Source organism: Rhinolophus hipposideros (assembly GCF_964194185.1).
Source record: "Rhinolophus hipposideros genome assembly, chromosome: 23".
NCBI lineage: Eukaryota > Metazoa > Chordata > Mammalia > Chiroptera > Rhinolophidae > Rhinolophus > Rhinolophus hipposideros.
The window spans coordinates 16,725,044-16,748,639 of NC_138069.1; the positions used below are offsets into that span (position 1 = coordinate 16,725,044).

Genomic DNA, 23,596 nt, shown 5'->3' on the forward strand with positions numbered 1-23,596 from the left:
CACTGTTCCTCACTCAGGCCAAATGCCTTCCCGCTGCAGAGCCTTCATGCCTGCTGTTTTCCCTCTCCTTCTGGAGTGTTCTTTCTTCCAACACTCCACATGTCTGTCTTCTTACCCTTAAGTTTCAACTCCTCACGGAGGCCTTCCTCATCCACCAGCCTAAAGGCCCCTTCACGAGCATATCACTTTGGTTTAGTTTCTTCACAGCACTGAATTTGTGTGTGTGTTTTTTGTTTTCTCTTCCCCCTTGACAGTGGAAGCTCCATAAAAGCAGGGACCCTATCTGTTTTGTTCATACTATATCCCCAATACCTGGCACCAACTGGATGCTCAATACATATTTGTTAAATGAAGGAATAAAAGAATGATAGCCTTTTGGTTCCAAGGTTTATTAACAGTAACCCATCTTTTTTGGCTCCTCTTTGCCATCCCAACCCCAATCAACCTCCCCACTCTAGGGCTGCAATGAGTCCCCAAATGTAGGAGGTGAAGTGGGGTGGGACAGACTTGGAGATCATTCAGATCGCTGCCTTCCAAATCCTTCTTTTTTCTTTAATGCAGTAAAACCATTCTTTTCAAACCCCAAATGTCTCATAGAACACCTACATAATGAACATATAAAGTAGGAGTTGCCCTTGGTGAGGGAAAATATGTGGGGCTTACAGCTCTGAGAAGCATTGATGTTCACTGCTCTCCTTATTTCAGTTACTTCATGGTATAGACAAGTGAGCAGAGGCCCAGAGAAGGGCCATGACCTGCTCCTCTCTGGACAGGACACAGCCTGTGGAGCCCTCAGTTCTGTGCTCCTTCCACACCACCACCTGGATTCTAGAGTCTTTCCAGACAGGGCAGAGGAAGCTCCTAACAGTGTCTGCCATGATAGGAGCTTGGGTCTCTTGGTTACCTACCCCCTCAGACTGCTGGTCATGCGAGGGGCTGGCTAGAGGATAGACTGGAAGTGCAGGGAGGTGGAGTGGGGAAGCCAGGTGTCTGTGTTTGAAGGCTACTGGGGCTCGGGGGCTGGGGGCTAGAGGGCTGGGAGGGGCTGCCCAATCCTATGGTGGTTTCACCCTTCCTCAGGATGAGACTGCTGAGCTCCTGGAGCAGCTGTTCCTCCAGGGACGCATGTGTCTGGGAGCTGTTCTTTGAAGGGGGCCCTGGAGGGGGCTCGGGTGGCCTCTCCTCCCGGCCCAGCGTGCCTGCCTTGGAGAGAAGGGGTTGATCATAGGACCTCTGGCTGGTGAGGAGTTTCTCTGGCTTGGCTGTCTGTTCCCGCGTTGTAAAAAAGGAGGTGGAAGTGTCCTTGGTCAGCTCAGGGAAGGCCCCCACTTCCTCGTACACTGGCTCCTCATACACAGGCTCCTCCAGTTCCTCTTGCTCCTCCAAAGACCCCTGGGATGACTTCATAGGCTGGATGGGAATGAGTTGGCAGAAGGCAGAATTAGAGTTACTGGATTATTAATCACTATCATTTATTGAGCTCTTGCTTTCAGCCAGACGCTGCAGAATACTTTGCAGGTATGATATCAGAACAACTCTATACAATGGGTTGCACTGCAAGTGAGTAAACTGAGGTACAGAGAAGTTAAGTAAGTTGCCCACAATTACAGAGAATAAATGGTAGAGGTGGGGCTTGAACTTAGGTCTGTCTGACTCCAAAATGCATTCACTCAACCACTTTCCTTCTGTTGCTCGGATCCTGTAACTACTTCCCGCTTTTGTCACCACATCCTACGATCCCTCATTTTCTTCACTCTTTCTGGTCCCAGCACTTTCTCACTCTCTTTCTCTCTTACACATACACATACACACACACACACACACACACACACGTGCGCGCGCGCACACCTGCTGATGGCCTGCGTCAGGACAAATACAGAGAGCATGCTGGCTCAGTCAGCACGGAGGAACAGAGTGCCGACAAGCACATAGCTGCTGCAGGCACAGTACTCACAAAGAACATGGACAGGGTCCTCCGGTTGTGAAGTCGCCTCTGGGCACAGGTGGGATGGGGATGAGGGGAGGGAGAGACAGAGAGACACAATGAGGCCAGAAAACAAGACATAGGGGTGGGGATCAGGGGCACAGAGAAAGCAGAGGGCTGGGCAGCAGGTTGGCTGCACGGCTAGGGCACAGGCAGGGATCAGGAGCGGGTTGGGGCAAGCTGGGACCTCACCAGGGTCTGATTGGCAGAGAGGAGGGTGGCCCCGCTGTCATCTCCACGGATGGGCAGCAAAGGCATGGTGCCAAACTTCTGACGGGCAAGGTCAGAGGAGGAACGGCGTCGTAAGACCACTGGCTGCTGGTCATCGTGCTGGAGGGAGAGGGAGGGGTTTGCACAGGTGAGCGTGGGAGGTTCTGAGAGGTAGAGCTGGGCCCACAGACCTAGCCCTCAGCTTTCTCCTTTCCCTCACCTGGGCTTTGAGGATGCTGGTGGTCCAGTCCCACATCTCATTCTCATCAGTGCAGGACAGGTATCTGGGAGGGATCAAAGGGGATTTAGGAGAAGGAAAAAGGTCACAGATAAAGGGATGGAGGATAAAAAAAAAAGGAGATGGAGGACCGGGAGCAGGGTTGGGCCACAGGAGAGAAGCCAGGCGAGGAGGTACTCACAGGTGCATCTTCTCCAGGATTAATGTGAAGCCCCACCTAGGAGGTGAAGGAGAATGATGGGGTGATTAGAAAGGCCAGAGGGTGGTAGTAGCAAGACCCTAGAAGTGTTGGCTAGGGAAGAAAACTCACGCTGTTGGGGGCTTTAACTTCTTGCGGATTCCCAGGTAGACCTTGGCACCTTCCAAAGGCCACTCCCGTTCTGGTTTAGAGCTCTGGGAACATGGAGGGAGTCAGTGAGTTTGAGAGGTAAGAGAAGGCTCACGGTTCACAAGGTCGAGAGGTCATGGAAGCATTGGGGTTATGTGATCACAGGGTCACAGAGCCAGGGCGGCAGTGAGATTGATGAGTATGGGCTGTGGAGTGAGAGGGTCCTTGTGGTTACGGCCCCTCCACATGGCCACCCAGTGTCCCTCCCCACTCACCACAGGACCCTACCTTCTTCTCCTTGAGCAGCAGCAGACAGCGGCCCCGCAGCAGAAAGAACCTCTCCTGGAAGCGGTTTCCCAGCAAGCGAGGCGGCTCCTCTCGACACCTCAACAGCCCCACCCGCGGGCTCTCCCGTCGGACACCTGGGCACAAATGGGCAGTGCTAGGTGAAGGGTCCTGGGGGAGAGGCCTAGGGGTGCTGGGCTGCAGAAGTAGGCTCACCTGTAAAGAGGCAGCTGGCCTGGGCCAGGGAGACTTTTCTCAAGAGCAAAGAGGCTGAGCAGGGCTCTGGGAGCTGGCACCATTGCAGGGCCTGCTCCAGGACCCTTTCCTTGGGGTGTAGTGGCCGCTCTGAGGAGTAAGGTGGGGGTGGGTATCAACCAGAATATCCATCCACAGCCTGGAGCCCCCAGTTCCTCTGCTACCAGTCACTCATTCATTTGTCCAGTCCACCATTCCAGCCATAGACATTTATGTTATTACTGACTCTGTCTATGCCAGGCTGTGCTGGCCCCGGGGATGCAGTGGTGAGCATGAAATGCATGGCCTGCCTTCACAGAGCCCACAGCCTAGTGAGGGAGCAGACAGTAAACAGGGAAGCAAACAAAATGATGAAAGACAAATACTGATTTTGAAAGAAACGGTAAGAAGCTGAAAGAGAGAAGAACAGGACAGCTACTGAGGGAGGGTGATCAAGCAAGGCCCTTCAGAGGGGGCATTTGAAGATGAGACTCGGAGGCCTGAAGGATTAGGAAGAACAAGTCATGCTAAGATCGCGGGAAGGAGATTTCAGGCATGACAAAATGCAAGAACAAAGGCCCTGATGCACGCAGGATGTGTTTGAGGAACTAAGCAGCCAAGTGTGGCTGGAGCAAAGGGGAGCTAAGAGGATGGATTATGTGAGATGAGGTCTGAGAAACAAGCAAGAGCCAGACACTCGGGATTTGGGGGGCCATAGTAAGGAATTTGAATTTTATTTTAAGTTCAGGGGAATGGCGTGAGCTGATTTAGGCTTGAAATGCTTATTTGGCTGCTGAGCAGAAAATGGATTGTCAAGAGGTGAGATGGGAACTGAGCAACTCTTCCCTTTCCGGGGCTGTACATTTTAATGTTTAGTGTTGGAAAGGAGAAAGATAATGGTGATTCTGATCAGGGTGGTGACAACAGTGGAGATGGAGAGAGTGATAGAATTGAACAGAATCTACAGAACGAGTTGGTTGTGTTGGGTATGAAGATGAAGGGAGGAGTCCCAGAGGACTCCCAAGTGTCTAGCCTTAATAACTGGGTGAATGGTGGTGCCACTGCCTGAGTTAGGAAAACTGGGAAATGGCCTGGGCTTTTTGTTACGGGAGGGGGCTGGGAACTGAGTTTGGTCTTTGACATTTTAAGTCTGAGATGTTTGAGACGTATAAGTGTAGGTATTAAGTAGACCGTTGGAATGTGAGTCCGGAGCTCAGAGGAGAGGTCTGGGCCAGACAGGAAGACTTGGGGGTCAGCTTATAAATGGCATTTAAAGCCATGGGAATGGATAAGCGCATCTAAGGAGAAATGTAAACAGAGATAGGAAAAGGGGTCAGGACTGAGCCCTGAGTCCCTCCAACATTTGGAATCTGGGCAAAGGAGGAAGAGAAGCCTCCTTTGAGGTGGAAGGGAAATCAAGGGTTTGTGAGGTCCATGAAAGCCAAGAGGAGAGAGTATTGAGAAAGAGGGAGTGACCAACTGTGTGAACTGTCCCCTCACATGCATGAGGACAGTGTCTAGTGTATTTGGTAATGCAGAAGTCATTGGTGACTTTGCTCCCCCCACCACACATGCACATGCATACGCATGGTCATACTCACCGAGCTCCCCATGCTCGAGAATCTCAAACGTCACCCACAAGTCTGTCCCAGCTGCTGTCCCCCGCATCTCCAGTACCTGGTTAGTCAGCTCCTCAGCAGTCAGTGTTGGGGAAACCTGGGATCAAGGGAAAGCAGAGGACCCTTGCTGATTAGGCCACTGCTCCCGTCCCACAACATCTTCTCATCTTCCCTCTTGTGCCCTCCAGACTGACCTTCAGGGTAACACAGTTGTCTGGGAGCTGTTGCTCTATATAAACCTCCATGATGAGGTCTCCAGCCTGGGACAGCTGAGCGGAGGAGTAAAGAAGTCAGAAGGACACAGGATACAAAGAATCAAGGTCAGAGGACTCCTCCTGTGGCCTCATAAGTGCTTCCCCCCAAAAGTCTCCCAACTCTCATCCCCAACATCGCTCAGGCCCTTAAAAGGGAGAGCTCCAGGAGTGGCAGGAACACGTCCTCAGGCTGCATAGGTGTTTCCCAGGCACTATGCTTGGGAGGACAGGTTTGGAGTCAGACTGCCTGGGTTCCCACTCTGCCACACGCTACAGTATGGCCTTAAATAACTGACCCTCTGAGTCTCAGTTTCTTTACCTGAAAAGAATGGGACTATCTGCTTCGTGGAGCTGTGTGATGCCTATGTGAGATCATAGTGCTTGGGATATAATGCACCCTCAGCTGTTTGCCACGGTACTTCTTATTGTTATTCTCACCTTCCTGTCTAACTTAGCTAACTCTTCCTTGGATCTCTTACACGTGGAACTAAAGTGCTTCTGCCACCATTTCATAATGAAGAATCCTCATAGTGGAATGAATGGAGCAAATCTTAAACCAAACCCCTCTGCCTAAAGCACTCCCCTCCTTGGGTTTCCCGTGTCCAGAAGCAGAAGGTCAGCTTCCTAGCTTGATGTCCCCTCATGGCCCACTCAGGAGCCAAGGTCAGGGCAAATTACCTGCACATCTTTCCAGGTGGTGATAAGACTGACCTCCAAGTCAATCTGAGCTACCTGGTCAGAGTCGATCTGTGGAAGAGCCGAAAGAGAGTGTGTGTACATGTGTGGGGAGGATGCTGGGAAAGGAGGGGAGCAGGGAGAGGTGTGAGAAACCAGAAGACCTGTGTGAGAGGGTTAGAGGCCAGAAGAGCTAAGAACCAGTGGGGCAAAAATGTTCAGAGCAAGGTAGTGGGTGAGAGGGGCTCGGGGCTCTGGGGGTTGGCTCCTCCCACAGAGGCCCTGCAGGGGCTGGGCTGGGGGCTTGGAGTGAGCAGGACCCAGAGTCCAGGAAGAGGGACCGCAGGTCAGGGGTCAGGAGAGCTTACGTCAAAGACATGAACATAACCGTCGATGAGCTCCTGCAGCACCCGCACCTCGTGTTCCCCCCGCCCGTCTGTCTGGAACACGCTGGGTGCAAACAACAGGGCCAGGTTCCGCGTGCACATTTGGTTCAGAGCCGCACACTTCTGCACCCTGCAGAGAGGCGTGAAGGTCACGAGGAATGCAGTCTGTGCTGCTATTCATTCAGCAAACACTTATTGAGTCCCTACTGTATGCAGGCCCTGGGCGAAGCACTTGGTATACAGCCACGAGTAAGACAATACTAGCCTCGAGGAGTTCCCAGTTTAAGGGAGCGACAGATAAGGAATGGGTGATTATAAATATAGCAGGTATCAGCAAACTTTTAATGGAAGGGACTGATAGCACATATTTTAGGCTTGCAGGCCATACAGTCTTTGTCACAACTCCTCAACTCTGCGCTTGTGGTATGGACGGGGCCATCGAACATATATAAATGAATGGGCATGGCTTCACACTTTATGTATAAAACTTGATTTACAACAACGGGCAGCAAGCTGGATTTGGGCCACAGGTCATAACTGGCTGGTCCCTGTGATATAATGTAATCATTACGACACAGCTGGCGTTCACCCTAGAATCATTTAAAGAACTGTCTCCCCAGTAGACTGGTAGAGGTAGAGGTTGATCTGCATCTCATTCTTCTTTGTCTCCTACATCAAATCCTTAGCCTGACATGGAATAATAAAAGCAATAGTGATTGCTCACCATTTCTGAATGCTTACTACATAGAAGCCAGGTGCTGTAGTAAGACTTTTACAAGGATTATCTCGTTTAACTCTCATATAACCCATGAGGTAGATACTAGTCATTACGTCATCTTCCTTTTACAAATGAGGAAACTGAGGCTCAAAGAGAGCAAATAACTCACCCCAAGTCACAGGCTAGATGGTGGAGCCAGACTAGGGCTTAGGTCTCCCCGACCTCAAAGTCCACCTCTGAACCCTTATGTTATGACCCCTTCACTTAACAACTGTTTGTAAGCAGGGGGTTGGGCAGAGGTGATGAAGGCTCAGTGAGGGGCCCTGCAGGGGACCTCCCATACTGACCGATACAGATGCCCAATGAGGGTGGCCAGTGTGCGGCGGTTGACCCGAGGCAGGCAGCCAATCACTTCTTTGTATTTCTCCAGGCGCTGATTCTTTTGGGGCAGCTCTGGGGCAGAATGGAGGGTTGAAAAAGATCAGAAAAGGGAGAGTGGAGGGATTTTTTAGAGAAACAAACCCAGGATGGATGTGTGTCTGTCCCCTTCCCACCTTGCCCTGAGCTGAGTCCCTGGGTGATCTCCCAGGGTGGGGAGTGCTAGGGAAGGGGGTGCCCAGCCCCACGAGAGCCTCAGGGATTCTGGTGGGGAGCGTGGAGTTCTGGTTGCCCCTTGCTTGCCCTGAGGAGTTCTTAGATATCTTGGGAGTACCGGCAGCCTCTCTCCAGCGAGGCAGCAACCGAGCAGAGGTCACTGGGTCATCGAGCTCTCGAAAGAAGCGTTTGAGTGTGTCGGTGACATCTTCCACAAAGTGCTCCCCTGGTCGGAGCTTCACTGACCGGGCATCCCTCCGGAAGTCAGCCAGGAGCCGCAGGCTTCGGGCACGGGCGCCCCCTTTCCGGTATACGCCCTCCAGACGGAGGCCTGAGAATAGCCAGTGTCTCTACTCACTGCTGCCCAAACACCCACCATCTACCCAGCATCCCACCTGTAACCCTCCCCCCCCACCCCGACATAGTACGTGGCTTCTGGGGACTCAGAGAGGAGGAAATCTGCTTCCATGGTCTTGCTTCTCATGTCTCTCTGCTCAGTCCTCATCCTCAGAAAGTCCTTCCCTAACCACGCTGTCACACACAGGAGCCCCCATCATTCTCTATCTCCTCATCCCTTTTATTTTTAAATAGCACTCTCTGAAATCACATTGCAGGTCCTAGTTATTCGAGGATCTCATATCTGTGAATTCATCTACTTGCTAACATTTATTTCTAAAGTCTAAATCAATACTGGTGGCACTTTTTCAGTCATTTGCGAACACGTGCACAGCAGAAAAAATTTGAGTTGTCTGTTGGACATGTTCCCAGCCAAGGTCTCATACAATAAACAAGTATCTTTTTCACGGAATATTTAAAGCCATGTTTTTTGCATTCTTGTGCTTTTTTTGGGGGGGGGTGATTTTGCTGCTCAAAATGGCCCCCGGTTGTGGTGCTGATGTACTGTCTTGTGTTTCTAAGTGAAAGAAGGCTGTGATGTGCCTTATGGAGCAAATATATGTCAGATAAGCTTCCTTCAGGCAGGAGATGTAGTGCTTGTTGGCCATGAGTTCAGTGTTAACAAATCAACAATATGTATTAAGTAAAATGTCTTTAAACAGAAGCACATTAAAATGAGGTCATGTATTGATCAGCTGATGAAAATGTGACCAGAGGTTCTCAAGAACTTAACCCTGTATTTCCACCGGGGCAACGATTCAGTATTCATTAATTCAGTGTTTGCAGTAACTTCATAGCATATAACTACCTCAAATAATGAGAACTGATTGTATCTGTTTTCTTACTCATTACCCATTGCTCCCACTAGTCTCTGAGCTTCATAGGACCTTCCCTGTTCACTGCCATATCCCTGTGTCTGGCAAGTGGGAGCAGCTCAACAAATGTCTGTTGAATGAAGAGTGGGGGTTCAGGAACTGTAGGGGAGTGGGCATGAACACCCACACCCTTTCTTCAGGGCCTTTTCACTGGGCCTCTGACTTAATTCCTCCTTGGAACACAAGGGAGGCTGAGAAGAGGATAGGGGTCTGGTGAGTGGGGGAAGTCACTGCATGAGGCTACTGCCAACGCAGGGAGAATGTCATTAGCTGCTGACTATCCATTTTCCATGTTGCAAGCACAACTATTGGTAGGTTCATGGATGTGCCCTTTTTCCCCTTTATTGCCCTCCTTAGTTTTCTGTGAATTTTCCCTCTCAAGAGTTTAGCCTTCTAACAGAGGTTCACTGGGGAGATAGATTCTACTTCGTCCTTACTTGTGCTGGAGAATAAAACAGAGGCCAAAAACTCACAAAGAATTCTGGGAACCACTTGCATAGCTGATCCTTTAGGCCTGGAAAACCTCCCACGCAGAATAATTGTGCTTAAACCTTCAAGGATTTGGCTGCACAGCTTGGCTCTGGCCTTGTAGCTGCTCCTTCTTTGTTCTCCATGGCTCTACAACTCCAGTCACATTTCAGTGCCACCCTCCCTCTATGCCCACGCCCCAGTAACAGCTACCCAGGAACAGTTTCTACGTGCCATATCCTGCGCTAAGTGCTTTACAGGCATTACCTTACGATCACAACTATCCTGGAGAATGAAGATGGTTAATAGCCCCATTTTACAGATGAGGGAACAGAGGCTCAGAAAAGCAAAGCAGCTTGCCAAGGGTCACACAGCAGAGGCTGTCAGACTGCAGTCTCTGCAGGCAAAGCACTTATATCACCCACTGGCTGTGCCCATGCTCCCCATCCCCCACTGACTCAGTATCAGCCAATACCCACTCACCATGCTGAGTGACAAAACTGATGCAGGCATCCACGATGATGGGGATGTCACCCCGGCTCATCTGCTGCTCCTGCAGCCCTGTGCCGCCCCCACCGGCCGCTCCCCCAATGGCTGCATTCCACGCTGAGAAGTCCAGCCGGCTCTCGCCCTGCAGATACAGGGTCCTGAGACCCAAGAGGCCTGAGTCAGAGCCAGCTACAGAGGGTCCCCTAAGAGGCCCAGGCTCACCAGTACCAGATTTCCCAGAGCCACCAGCAGGGGGCAGCAACACCCAACCAAGACAGGGTCCCTGCACTAGGGAAGGGAATTTGAGGAAGTGGGCTGTGGACCAGCAGGCCAGGGTGTGGGCTGAGCTCTAGAAAGAGGGGTTTCAGAGTCAACGGTAGAGGCAACACTGACCTTCCTGTCTCGACCAGGACCAAATGATCCTTCTTGTCTGGGGTGTCCGCTGCGGAGACTACACCTGCGAAGAGAATCACTAGACGTTATCATCATCGTCGTCTTCATCATTATGACTAATGTTTACGCAATATTTCAGGTATGCAGGTGCCAGGCTCGGAGCCTTACCAACAATGCTGTATTAAATCCTATGAGTTACATATTATTATCCTCATTTGACAAGTGACACATAAAGCTCCCAGAGGTTAAGTAACTTGCCACTGATTACTTGCTATAAAATGGCAAAGCTAAACTTAAACTCAGGTCTCTTGTCTGCAAAGCCCTAAAACATTACCCTACACTGTTCCTCTTTTAGGAGAAAGTGAGAGCACCCAGCCCCCTCTCCCAGTCCCAAATCAACAAATGACTCCAAATAATGATAATAACATTGATAACATGTCACATTTACTGAACACTTAAAAGATGCCTTCTGCCAGACTTGGTGGTAAGTGTGGTGTACGCATTGCCTTATTTGAAACTCACTACCACCCTGTTATTGTGCCCATTGTCAATATTAGGTTGGTGCAAAAGTAATTGCGGTTTTTGCAATTATTTTTAACTTTTTAAACCGCGATTACTTTTGCACCAACCTAATATAAGGAAATAATTACTTTTGCACCAACCTGATATAAAGCACAGAGAGGTTAAGTAACTTGCCTAAGATCACACTGCTAGGAAGTGAAGGAGTGGAGGGGAGGTGTCTAAATCTGGGCGCTTTGACTCCAGAGTTTGTGCCTGAATCCACTATGTTTCTGCTGTTTCCCATCGGGACCCCCAGATACGTGGATATGCACTTCCCCCCCCCATGGCCACCCTTCATCCCTGTCCCCACCCCTGCTCACTGATCTCCTGTAGCCTCCGAAGGTGCACCATATCCTCAGGGGCTGCAGGCCCAGGGCCCGGTGTGGGACACAGGAAGAGATGGTCACCTCGCAGAAGTCCGAACCCTGACAGCCAGAGGCCAGGGGCCAGAGCCGTATATGAGGGGGACCGTAGCCAGAGGCGGCCCAGCCGCACCAGCCCAGGGCCCAACAACTGGTGACAGCTCAGCGGGGAGAACCACTGTGAGGCAGGAGGGCACGGGGAGAGAAGAAGATGGGGAAAGAGACAAGAGGCCGGGCAGAGAAATTAGAGTGAGAGGGATGGGGAAAGGCAGAGAAAGATGTGAAGAGAAAGCAGAAGAAAGAGAGGAATGAAAAGGGATGGGGAGGGAGTGAAAGAAAGACTCAAGAAGAAGAAAAGAGGTGGATGGAGAAAGACAGAAAAAAATTCAATTCAATTCAATTCAATTCAATTCAATTCAATTCAATTCAATTCAATGTGCTCCAGCCAACACACAGAAGACCCCCGTGTGACAGTCTTATGCCCTTAATTGGGAGATGGGGCTAAGAAAGAACGGATAACTGAATGCTATAACTGAAGAGTTGTGACGCCCTGGGAAGTCCCACCATGCCAAGGGGCCAGGAAAAGGCTTCATGGAGAAAGGACTATTTGAGGTGAACCTCAAAGCAGTACTTCTCAAACTACCTGTGGTGAAGGGAGAGGGAGACTTTTCTTTTCTTTTTAAACTCCAAACTGTCACTAACCGATACTTTCATAAAAAACAATACAAATGAATTACTAGAAAAGTGAAATGAAAAAAGTCCATATAAAATATAAGCCCTCAATTTTTATAATTAGATTCCATACATGAAGTCACTCTGTCAAATTGCTATGAAAGACTCTACATACTGACTCTCAGTTCTGTAGTTGTCCTGTCACGGGCCATAACAGTCCACGGGCAGTACCGTGTAACAGTCTACAGTCCACACGTTGGGTAGCAAAACTGCCTTCAAGGATGGGCTAGGGTTTTGGAAAGTGTAGAAAATAAGAGGAGACTTGGGTCCAGCTGGGAAGGTCACAACAGAACCGTTAAAGGACATGGAGACAATTTCTTGGTGTGAGGAGTTACAGGGGAACAAGGAGAGTGGGGTCAGCGGAGGGTCAGATGCTGTAGAGATGACCTCATAAGGCCAGAAGGAAGCCCTTGGACCTTGGCAATGGGAAGTCACCAGCCACCTGCCGGGTAGAAACTCGGAAGAGTATGGCAGAGGACAGCTGCAAGGGGTTAAGGCAGAAACTACAGGCTGCCAGGGCACACGGCTTCCTGAGAAGTTGTCCGGAGAGTGCCAGGGTGATGAGCCGAAGGTGGAGCAGGGCTGAGGGAAAAGCTCTTCGAGGATGGGAGTGATTTTCATCATTTCAGCCCCCACAGATGGTGGGCTTGCTGTTTGCCAGGCAGTGTGGGCCTCACACGTCTGTAGCACGTGGGTCTTTTACACCCACTCTACCCTTATGGAAAAGCTCACATGGCTGCGAGTTGGAGGACTCAATTTCCAGGATGTCTGAGTCCAGGACCTAAACTTTTAATTCCAGAGAGAGGATGCAGGATGGAGAGAAATTGGTTTGCCTGGGAATGGAGAAGCTGGGACAGATGAAGGCAGCTTTGCCTCTGGACCTGGAGCACTGGGGGAAGGGAGCGGGAGGCAGAGGCAGCCTCTCTGTGGGAAGAGGCCCAGCACAGCAAGGTTTGGGCCATAAGCTTTGAGGACAGAGGACTGACTTTGGTCCTATGCTCTGCTGCCACCTAGCTCTGTGACCTTGACCAAGTGACTTCATAACCTCTGAGACTCAGTTTCTTTATGTGTTAAATATTAATAATCCTTACCTCTGAGGGTTGTTGTGGAAATTAAATGAGCTATTGAGTGGGCAGTGCTTACCGCAAGGCCTGGCACAGAATAAGTGTTCAGTCTACCTTAGCTGTTAATGGAAGGGGGGGAGTGGCTGTTATAACAGAGAGGACAGGAGAGGGGCAAGGGGGACAGGGAAACCATGAGCTCACCTTGCCCACAGCACTGGTCCAGGCCTCCAGACTGTCAGCTCCATCTGTGCCAAAATGCTGGATTCTCCCCCCAGTGAGGATGAGCTCAAAGGAAAAGGGGAACCTGGAGAGAAGGTGAGGTCAGGAAGGAGAATGGAAGCCAAGGAGGGGGCTTCAGGCTCAGGATCAGGAAAGGAAAAGGCGAGCTCAGTGAGCATGGGGTTCTGTTACCTGTCAAGGTCACCTGGGTCAGTGGGTGGAGGGCTCACACCCAAACATACAACGTCATGGGGTTGGATGAGGCTGACGGGTTCAGGACTGCTTTCTGACACGAACATTTCCAGAGCTGCTCCCAGCACGCACCACAGTCGGGGCGGAGCTAAGAGGGAAACTGATGGTTAGCAGGCCAAAGACCTCTGTCCTCACTGTCAGAATTCCCATTAACCAGATCTTTATTCTATGCCAAGCTCTTGGCCTATGCATGATCTCACGTAATCTTCACAACAACCCTATGAGGTGGGTATTATAGTCACTTGTTTTGCAGATGGGCAAACTGAGGATCAGAGTTTGAGTAGCTTGCCCAAGTCTCATGGATAGGAAGTAGCAGAGCTGGGATTTGACCCTGACAGTGTGACTTCAAAGCACAATGCTGACACCCGGCATGGACCCTCTCTTACCCCTTGCAGCCAGCCCACTCCTGGGCATGACCCCACTTTCCCATCCCAGCCTTCTCCTCCATTTTCCTCTGTGGTACATGGGTGCCCATCCCAGTTTCTCCATCTCCTCCCATCCCCCGGCTCCCCACTCACCATCCCGGCCCCTGCGAGGGGGTGGGGGTCCAGCCTTGTTGCTGACGGGACCACAGTACAGGAAGCTGCTGTAAGTAGCAGGGACCAGCACCTCATTGTACACACAAGGGGACGGGTCTGCAAGGGGAAGGAGAAGTGGTCAGGTCAGGCCCACACAATTGGATGGCATGGGAAGGGGTCGAATTGAGGAAGACAGTGGGATAGACTCCACTGGCAGCATGGCCAAGTAGAGCCCAGTGGGGCTGGACCCCTCGAGACTCAGATTAGAAAAGAGGGTGAGATGAGGCCTCTAACCCAGCCCTTGCTCACTGCCTCTCCCCACCAGCCAGCCTGCCAGGCAGTCAGCCCTGGGTGGAGGCCTCAGAGCATGGGCCAGCCTGTAAGTGTCTTCACCCCTGGGGCCTGACCACCGGAGACCAGCATCTCTACATGACCCTATCTATGGTCAGACTGCCCCCAGGGAGATGAGACCTGGCCTATGGCTTGACCCTGGCACTAACACCTCAAACATTCAGCTCCACCCCGGGCAGTGTCACCACCAGTCATTTCGTGACATCAGGAAATAGGCACTGGAGGATCTGGGGATTTGGGAAACTGCCCAGGCGGTCTGTGGTGATGGGCTTGGTCGGGGGTGAGGTAAATGCAGCTCCCTGGAAGAACCATGGCATAGGCGGGGGCTGAGAATTGTTGGAGGGAGAGGAGGGCACTCGCAGGGATTACCTGGGGACAGGAGACCTGGGAAGGTGCTGCAATCGAGGGCTGAGGGGGACCAGGGCTCCTCGCCCTCAGAGGCCTCCACACAGAGGAGCTGGGTCATGTTCTTCAGCAAACTGGGTCCTGCCACAGCTGCACACAGTGCCTGCAGGGAGGACAGGGCCTCTGTCAGCCCTAAGACCCAAACTGAGAGCCCTAGGGACAGTCCTCAGGACACCAAAAAAGGCTCCTCCCCCAAGTCTAGACATTTCAACTCAGAGACTGCTTTCTCCCTCCGCATCAACTCCAACCCATCTCTCCTACCTGGAGAAGCTGGCTGTGATCTGGATACTGAGGGTGGGGCTTCCGGAAGAGACCCAGCCGGTACTTCCGGGAGATGAAGTCTCCCCGGGGGACGGGGGCTGTATCTGGATGCAGCCCCTCACCTGGTGGTAGGGCCCCTGCCCAGAAGCGGTTGGCGCGATCATTTCCCAGGACAATGAACAACTGCAGGATGACAAGGGGCAGAAGCAAGGGACAGGAACTCAACTCCCCAGACATTTCAATCCTGTCGCCAAGCTGTGTCCAAGGTCTTTTTTGGATGTTGTCCTTCTGCCCCCCATTTTCTCCCTCCTCACCTGCACTATCTCATTACTCCAGACACTTGTGTCCAACTTCAGACTCTGCACCTTGGAGATCCCAGAACCCAGAGCCCGGTGCTGACCTGTTCGGGTGTGAGGGCAAGTAGCATGGGTACTCTGAGCCCTCCCACCCTGGCCCCTCTCCCTCTCCCCATTTCAGCGAAAGGCTCCAGCCCTCACCTGCACACTGCTTGCAGATGACCACCCCCAGGTTGACAGCAGCCCAGTCTGGGCGGGAGACCCCACAGTCCGCACAGTACCGGTTTGCCCGATTGGACCAAATCTTCTCAGCCACCTCGTAGTCAGACAGGGTCTCGGTTACTGCTTCCTGCAGAGCAGCTGCCCAGCTCTGCCGAGCACCCCCAGACTCGGCTGTGAAGCTGAGGGGTGGACAGCCAGTCTGTGGGCATGGACACCCCCTCCCCCCACCCACCTGCCCCATCCACTGGCCACTCCTGTGGGAACCACCAAAGGCCACATCAGGTCCAGCCCAGACCCTCCTACATACTTGACCCTGCTCCCTGGACCCCCATCAGTGCACACCCTGACATCCTCCTGAGGAGCCCTCCAGTCCTCTGCACCCCTGGACCTCCCTGCAAAGTATCTCCCCAGCTTTGCCTCCTGCCAGTCTGGGCCCCACCTGAAGCAGCGATGGGGTGTCAGCAGGTCGAAGCTGCGACTTTTGATCTCCCGGACGCTGCAGCCTTGCAATTCAATGAAGCAGATCCCAATACCCAGGGAGAAGGCCTGGAGGAGAGGGGTGGGGAACACAGTGTGATGTCAGGATGGGCTGGGTCGGCCCCCAGGGCCCCGGACGGCGCTCCTCACCTGCTCACTCTTGTACAGTGCCAGTTCTCCAGGGCTCAAGGCAGCAAACACCTTGGCCTTGTGTCCCCGCAGCTCCAGCATGCCTGTGCGGAGGGGTCGGGGCGGCTGCGGGGGGCGGGGTTGGCCCAGAAGGCGCTGCTCCTTCAAACAGGATTGCAGTGTGGAGCACCACGTGTCCCGCTGAGCTGGTGGGGGACAGGGAAGCAGGTCAGTGGGCGGTGTGCTCACCCACCCACCCCCACTCCCATCCTCCACCCCCCCACCCTTACCCAGTGGTCCCTGTTCCTCACCCTCACTCTCTGTGCGGAACACAAACACCCTCTGGCTGGTGATGACCTGGAATTTGTTGTCCTTGCTGCTGCGGATCATCTCAATGGCGGTCAGAGGGATCACACCCTTGGGGAAGGGGTCCTGGAGAGACAGCCCAATGACCCACGGAGAGAGGAACTCAACCAATTGTGCTGACCCCGGCGGCCTGCAGCAACTTTTAGTGAGATCAGCACTCATTCCACGAGCAGTAGGGAACTGCTGCTAACATGGCTACTTCAGATGCTGACATCAGTCACGTGGTAACTGCCCCCCACCTTCCTGCTTTCCGATCCTGAGCCTCTCAGCCCTCCCTCTCCCTCTCCTAGGCCTCTCGTAGCATCTCCTGGGCCCCCACCTTGTCACTGCCAAAGTACATCAGACTCCTCCCATTGAACTGCACAAAGCGCCTCTGGAAGACGTAGTTTCTGGGGAAGGGAGGGGCCAAGATCAGTGAGGCTGCATCCTTGGGGGCTCCTAGGGTCTGTGACCACGTGAGACCTGACCTCTACCACCACCACCCAGCCTCCCTCCCCTTCCCTTCCCAGCAGGCCCACCCCTGAGGGGAGAGCTTGTCTAGCCAGCCACTGAGCAGGGGCGTAGGGCGGTCTGCTGTGGAGGAGAAGCTGGCATAGGGTGAAATGAGGTCATCACTGGTCTCCTCTGTGTCCAGCGTAGGCAGCGAGAGGGTGGAATCCCCGGACAGCTCAAGGCTGGCATAGCCAGTGTCTTCCCGTGCCTCCAGATCCTGCCTGCTGAGCCTTGTGGGGGCCAAGACAGGGACATGCGTTAGACCCAGTTCCCTGGACATCCCCACCCACAGCACCTAGTATGCCTGGCAAGTACTGGATCTGCTTTTCAAACAGGGAAATAGGGAGGTTGGGAACCCAAAACATGAGCATGGGCCTTCTTCCCTGAGCACCCTTGGACTTCTTACTGGGAAAACGTCAGTGCCTCTCTGCTTTTAGTATTACTCGATAGAAAAGTTGGGGGAGGGCTGGGTGGATGGCTCCCTGTCACGGTTGCTTATATGTAATCAATAAATCTTATTGGTTCTTTCTCCAAAAAGTTTTCGACTTTATCTCCCTGAATCAAGTTCCCATCAGTTCTCATCAGAGTGATGTGAATTGCCTAGCTGTTCACCTGCTTCCACTCTTGCCTTCCCTTCCACATCTGTTTTCCCACCACCACCGAAGTGCTCTTTAAATAATGCAAATGAGATCATTTTACTCCCCTGCATGAAACTCTGCAATAACTTCCCATTTGCACTTAGGATAATTCCAAATTTCTTACCATGGCCTGCAAGACTTTGGACAGTGAGACCCATGGTTATTGCCCTGACCTCCTCTTGAATTACCCTCACCTTTGCTTACTGCAGTCCAGCCACATTCTCCTCCTTCTCTCAGAGCCTTTGCACATGCTGTTCCCTCTGCCTAAAACATGCTTCCCTGGGCTGCCTTTTTTCATCCTCAGGTGTTTGCTTATGCCATCTTCTCAGAAAGTCCTCTATTATCCTCTATCACTTCCCAGTAGTTCTTAATCTCAGCGGCACAAAATCACTTGGGAAAGTTAAAAATATAGGAATATGAGCCCCATACCAGACACTTAAATGTGAACTTCTGGAGGTGGGGACCATACATCTGTAGTTTTAAAAGTTCCCCGGGTTATAGAGCAACTGAGGTTGACACCAATTCCTCTACCTACTTGTTTCCCACTTCCCTGAGAAGTTGAAGCAATCAGACAGGACCCTCCACAGACTCCAGCGCCTCCTCTACCCAATTTCACACATACTCTGCTTTCCTCCTGTTACTATAATAAACACCTCTGTCTAAAGCCAGTCCCTCCTCTGTGTAGTACTTTATCTTATTCCTCTCACCTACACAAGGACGTCGCTGCAGACTTTTCTCCCCTTTCTTTCCCCTACATCAGTTAATTTTCCCTCTACTAGATCATTCCCATTCACCCATAAACACACGTAACATTCCATCCTATTCAACACGCTTTTTTGATTCCACTACCACTACCAACAACGACTCCAATTCTCCGCTCTTCTTTGCAGAAGAACTCCTCAGAAGTGTTGTCTATATGTTTCCAACTCCTTCCGTTCTTTCTTGAGCCCACTCTGATCAAGCTTTCACCCCCACCACTTGTCAAGGTGCCCGGTGACCTCCACGTTGCCAATTCCAGAGGTCAGTCCTCGGTCCTCATCTTCCGTCCTCATCAGCAGCATTTGACACAGCTGACTTCTAATACATGTCCTTCACTTGGCTCCTACAACACCACATTCTCCTGTTTTTCCTTCTCCTTCACTAGCCATTTCTTTCCAGTCTCTTTTGCTGATCCTTCCTCTTCTACCAAACCTCTTGATATTGGAGAACGCCAGGACTCTTAGCTTGGTCCTCGGCTCTGTGGACACTCGCTCACGGCTACATACCCCCATCCAAATGCTGACAGCTCACAGATTTAGACTCCAGCTCAGACCTCTCCCCCGAACTCCAGGCTTGCGTATCCAGTAGACTGTTGGTCATCTCTTCTTAGGTGTATAATGCACACTTCAAACTCAACGTATCCAAAACGGAAGTCCTGGCCTACCCCCACCCCACCCCCAGCCCCACTTTATGCACAGGCCTCCCCACGTCAGACCATGGCAACTCCAGAAACCTTCAGGTGCTCAGAACAGTGCTGTCCAACAGAAGTCTATGTGAAAGCCACACGTGTAATTTTAAATTTTCTAGTAGCCACATTAAAAAAATAAAAAGAACAGGTGAAATTAATTTCAATAATATATTTTATTTAACCCCACATACCCAAAACATTAACATTTTAGTCTGTAATCAGTATGAAAATTATGAAGCTCATTTATACCTGCATCTGTTATATTCATCTCGCACCGTATTGCTTTCTTTGTACTACGTCTTTGAGATCTGGCAGTTGTTTTACTCTTACAGCTCATCTCACTCCAGACTCACCACATTTCTTGTGGTCAGTGGTCACAGACGGCTGGTGGCTACCACACTGGACAGTGCAGGCTCAGACTGAAACCCTTGAAGTCACTCTTGACTGCTCTTTTTTCTCTCACATCCCAATTTACTAGGACAGTTGGCCTTCAACATATAACCAAAACCAAACCACTTCTCACCATCTCTACCACCTAGCCTGAGATGTCTCACCTAGATTACTGCCATAACTTCCTAACTGGTCTTTCTGCTTCTGCTTTTGCCCCCTACAGACCATTCCCAACACAGCAACCAGAGGGATACTTAAAATGTAAGTCCAACCCTCCCAGTGGCTTCCCATTTCACTGAGAGTAAAATCGAAAGTCCCTACAAGGTCCTGCCCCGTCTGGCCCCTTTTACCTCTCTGACAGCATCGCTTCCCACTCAGCCAGCTCTGCCCCAGCCAGCTTTGTCACAGCTCCTGGATCCCCCTAGACACATGGCCTCCCTGAGGCCTCTATTCTGGATGCTCTCTTCGCCTGGGACACTCTTCTCCCAGATATCATTGTGGCTGACCCTTACCCCCTTCATGTTTTGCTCAAATGTCATCCTCCTAACGCCCTGGTAACTCTTAATGAAAAACCGCAGTCCACTCTCCCCTTCACTCCATCCCAGCCCTCTTACTCTGCTCTATTTTTTCCCATGGCACTTAACACTTTTGAACATATGGTCTAACTTACTTATTGTATCCATTGTAATTGACTATTTCCCCACAAGGGTAGGGATTTCAGATTATCCCAAGTACCTACAACCATATCTGACATGTAGTAGATGCTCAATAAAGATTTGTTAGCGAATGAAAAGCACTTCTCCTTATTTTTTATTTCCTTTCTGACCCCTGAAGTCACAAGCTGCCAAAGGTGGGGACGAGGTCTGTTATTTTCATCCTGTGTGTGAGCCTGTACAGATATAGACCCACTGGCAGGTGCACAATGGACATTTAACGGACATTTAATGAATAACTGGAAACGTGGCCACCTCTAGCTCCTCAAGCTTCCCTGCCTCCTGCCATCACCACCCTACTGACCACTCACCTGTGTTCAGCCCTCTCCTGACAGACACCTCTGCCTTCTCTTCTGTTGGGTGCCCCAGGGACCCCCACAGGCTGGACACCATAGTACAGGCAACCAGGGTCCATGATGTGCACTGTCAGGAGGAGGATGGGGCAGACAGGAAGAGATCAGGTGGGAGTGTCTGAGGTCTCTCTTCCCCCAGCCCATGATAACCCACCTACCTGTGCCTGTGGTGGGCCTGACGGCAGGGGTAGGGACAGCTGTCTGGGAGCCATCTGGGGCTCTGCAGGGAAAGGTTTAGTGGTCATTAAGGGAGAGAAGAGAAAGGACAAGCCCTCATGCCCTGCTCCTCCCCGCTCCCACCCAGTATTGGATCCCCAGAGACCCAACCCAACTCACGTGTCCTGAGCTGTCTGTGGCCCACCTCGTAGGTCCAGGCCGAAGTAGATGGCATTGGGCATCATCTCCACAGTATTCAAGGTTGAAGGCTGCTCAGAGGAGGAGGTGGGGAGAGTGGGGGACCTGGGGCTGGACTCCGGGCTTCTGGGCACTTCTGGTCTAAAGAGGGCTGGGCTCAGCCGAGGTCTTTGGGTGGCAGTGGGGCCACTGAGCCCACCAAATACTGTCCTGGGCTTAGGCACAGGCCTGGGGGGCTGGGCTTGGGGAACTGGGCTAGGGGATGGTTCCATGGTACTACGTGCTTGGGGATCCAGGGAGCCCTCTGCAGCGCCCGCCTGCAGCAAGCGCAGAATGCGTTTCCGGTGCCCAGTGGCGCTGATGCCCAACTGCCTCAGCTCCTCGTGACCCAGGCCCTGAGCGGCACCCGCTGTAGCCAGGCCATGCCTCCGGAAAGTGTCTGCATACTGCTCCAGGTGTACCGTGGCCAGCCACACAGCGATGTCCAGGTCCTGAGGGGCAGCCATGGGGGCTCAGGCCATTGCTGGGGGGAGGGGCAGGGTGAAGGGAGGGCTTAGGCTGAAATTCCCCCTCCCTGTCCCAAAGTGTGAGGCCTGGGCAGGCGTTACTAGACTCCAGTCTTTCTCCAAAGGAAAAGAACCAGAGGCCTGTGATCTGTAGGCAAAACTATCCCAGAACATCAGAAAGGACTTTCTCATTACAGGAGGATCCCTTCATTTGCAGATGAGGAAACTGAGGCCCAGCGAGGGGAAGAGGTTTGCTCCAGGCTCACAGCAAGTAGATGCCAGTGTTGGCCCCCAAGCTCCTGACCAGCCTGGGTCTGGGTCAAAGCTCTGCCTCTGCTGGACTGCACAGTCAACTAAGGTCGGGACAAGATGCTAAAACCCTGCGTGGATGTGGTGGAGCGGGATGGTGTGTGGTGTGGGGGGGGAGGAGCGTGATATGGCAGCTGTGGCGTAGGAGGAGGTGCAGATCCCATTCCCACTGCTTTCCAGAGCTAAGGTACAGGCTCAGCAATGGAATACTGGTCATTCCCAGTTCCTCCTCCCCTTCCACCTATTGTCTCTGCTCAGACTTCCTTCCTGTCCCTCTAGCCCTAGCCGCCCCCACATCCTGCCTGCCTTGGTCAGGCTGCCCAGAGAGCCCTAACTAGTCCCAGCATGTGGGATCTGGCCCTGGGCAGTGAGGATGGGGAAGAGAACTGGGCCAGAGGGATGAGGTACCAGAGTCCAGGGGTACTCCAGGGTCTTACGCTCCACTCCACTGGAGCATGTTCACATGCCTATGTGTGCACCTCAGCACCCACGCTGCAGCGGGCTCAGCAGAGTGAAATGACATCCCCCTACCTCTGCTGTCTCCAAGCCTTCCTTTCCCCTGCCCATGACCTTGGGCTCAAGTCTCAGAGACCCCTAGACCTAGCTCTGATTCGGGCTCCCCTGAGTTTTATCTCCGCTGTCCCCGTCTCTACCCCATTTCTGTCTTAACGTCCAAATCCATCTTTGTCCCTCTCCTTGTTTTGCCCTCTGTCATTAAGCCTCGTCTTGCCTCAGTCTCTAACTTTAACTAGATCTTTAGTCTATCTGTGTCTTTGGGCACCTCTGGCTGGGTCCTGTCTCTCCTCGTTTCCCCGTTTCCCCCGCGTGGGGTCCTGTCCTGACCAGTCCTCCCTCTCGCCCCAGCGTCCGCCCTGGCCTCCGTCCAGGTCTCAGTGGCTGGGCCCCATCCCCAAGCGAGGGCCCCGGGGCTGCGCCTCTGGCACTGACTCAGAGCCCACTTTCCCGGTGACTCAGGCACCGCCGAGGGCATGGGACTGGGAACCAGGAGTTGCGCCGGGCATGAGCGCCGGGGGCGGGCCGGGCAGCGCCGGGCAGCTCGGGCTGCGACGAGGGAGGGGGCCAGGAGGGAGGGGGCAGAGGCCCAGTGCCCGTGGGGAGGGGCGGGTCGCCGCGGGAAGGTGGGGAGGGCCGCCGCCACAGAGGGGGCCTGGGATCCCACGAAGGCCTTCGAGGAGGTGATGGGGAGGAGTCTGGGCAGCAGGGGCCCGGGGGCGCGGGGGTCCTCACCTCACTGCGCGGCCGCCGTCCGCTGCCCGGTGCCCGCCGGGCTGTCCGCGGCTCGGGTCCCGCCGCGCCGGCCCCGCCTCCCTCAGCCCTCCCCCGACGGGCCCCGCCCCGCCCCGCCCCGCCCGACCGTTCCCCTCGCGGGCGCGGGGCCTGGGCCACTCCTTGTGCAAGCGCCGGCCTTCAAAAGCTTTGGGCTCCTTACCCAACCGCAGGGCTTATCTCGGGACTGGCCCGCTCTTCCCTCTTGGGGGCCGAGAGGAGACCGGAACAGGGCTGGAGGCCAGGGCAGGGAGGCAGAGATAGAACGGAGATGGGACGGGGAGAACCGGAGAGACACGGAGAGGGCTGCGGAGCACTGCTGTGTTTTTCCTCCCCGTCTCGCCAAAGAGGGAAGGGGGAAAAACGTCGGGGCCTAAGCCCCCAGGGCACATCTCCTACGCCCAGCGGGGTCGCGGGACCCTGGTACTCAGTGAATGCGGGAACGGAATATGGCATCAAGAAGTCACAGATGGCCCCAGCTTGGAAAGGAGGGAGGGGGAAAGGAACTTTTCAGCAATCCAGCGATCTGACCTGTGGGAATGGGGCAGAGGCCCAGCAGAGGAGTCCCCATCTGATTTTCCCTCCCCAAGGGCCGGGTCTAAGTTTCTTCCCAGGGATGAAGGTCAGCAAGGTTACATTTCTATTCCCAAACCAGGGTGAGGATAAGGCCGGCACCCTGCAAGCACCCAGCTAGCAGCCTTTTCATCCTTGGGAGGAGCCCCTTGTCCTCATCCCCCCGCTGAAAT

The 23,596-nt window shown here is 53.0% G+C and overlaps 1 protein-coding gene across 3 annotated transcripts; it reads right to left on the bottom strand.

Moving 5' to 3' along the window:
* Nucleotides 1–366: 366 nt before the first annotated feature.
* On the bottom strand, nt 367–22,889 carry ARAP3 (ArfGAP with RhoGAP domain, ankyrin repeat and PH domain 3). Of its 3 annotated transcripts, none has more exons than XM_081035663.1 (33): nt 22,812–22,889; nt 20,731–21,239; nt 20,553–20,614; nt 20,353–20,464; nt 16,880–17,083; nt 16,681–16,750; nt 16,307–16,427; nt 16,017–16,201; nt 15,829–15,935; nt 15,369–15,568; nt 15,186–15,271; nt 14,872–15,054; nt 14,575–14,713; nt 13,855–13,971; nt 13,277–13,424; nt 13,067–13,169; nt 11,028–11,247; nt 10,147–10,210; nt 9,748–9,911; nt 7,644–7,856; nt 7,279–7,384; nt 6,196–6,343; nt 5,831–5,899; nt 5,093–5,167; nt 4,881–4,995; nt 3,262–3,390; nt 3,049–3,182; nt 2,743–2,825; nt 2,614–2,649; nt 2,415–2,478; nt 2,177–2,314; nt 1,955–1,993; nt 367–1,410 (listed from the first exon to the last, which is right to left on the bottom strand). In XM_081035663.1, exons 2-33 carry the CDS (start codon nt 21,018–21,020, stop codon nt 925–927), a joined length of 4,410 nt encoding a protein of 1,469 aa, XP_080891789.1. In that variant the 5' UTR covers nt 21,021–21,239; nt 22,812–22,889; the 3' UTR covers nt 367–924. The 3 variants fall into 3 exon arrangements, with proteins under 3 accessions (XP_080891789.1, XP_080891788.1, XP_080891787.1); XM_081035662.1 differs by having other exon boundaries at nt 20,731–21,271; nt 22,812–22,881; XM_081035661.1 differs by having other exon boundaries at nt 16,017–16,427; nt 20,731–21,271; nt 22,812–22,880.
* Between the last annotated feature and the right edge of the window lie 707 nt (nt 22,890–23,596).

Bases quoted from the DNA above. Each gene is read 5' to 3' on its own strand.
- ARAP3 (XM_081035661.1), bottom strand. From the start codon at position 21,254: ATGGCTGCCCCTCAGGACCTGGACATCGCTGTGTGGCTGGCCACGGTA. The intron at 17,084-20,352 runs GTGAGTGGTCAG...GGCCCCCACAAG, and splicing joins CAGGAGAGGGCTGAACACAG to GCTCAGCAGGCAGGATCTGG. The intron at 1,411-1,954 runs GTGAGTACTGTG...ATTCCCATCCAG, and splicing joins GGACCCTGTCCATGTTCTTT to CCTATGAAGTCATCCCAGGG.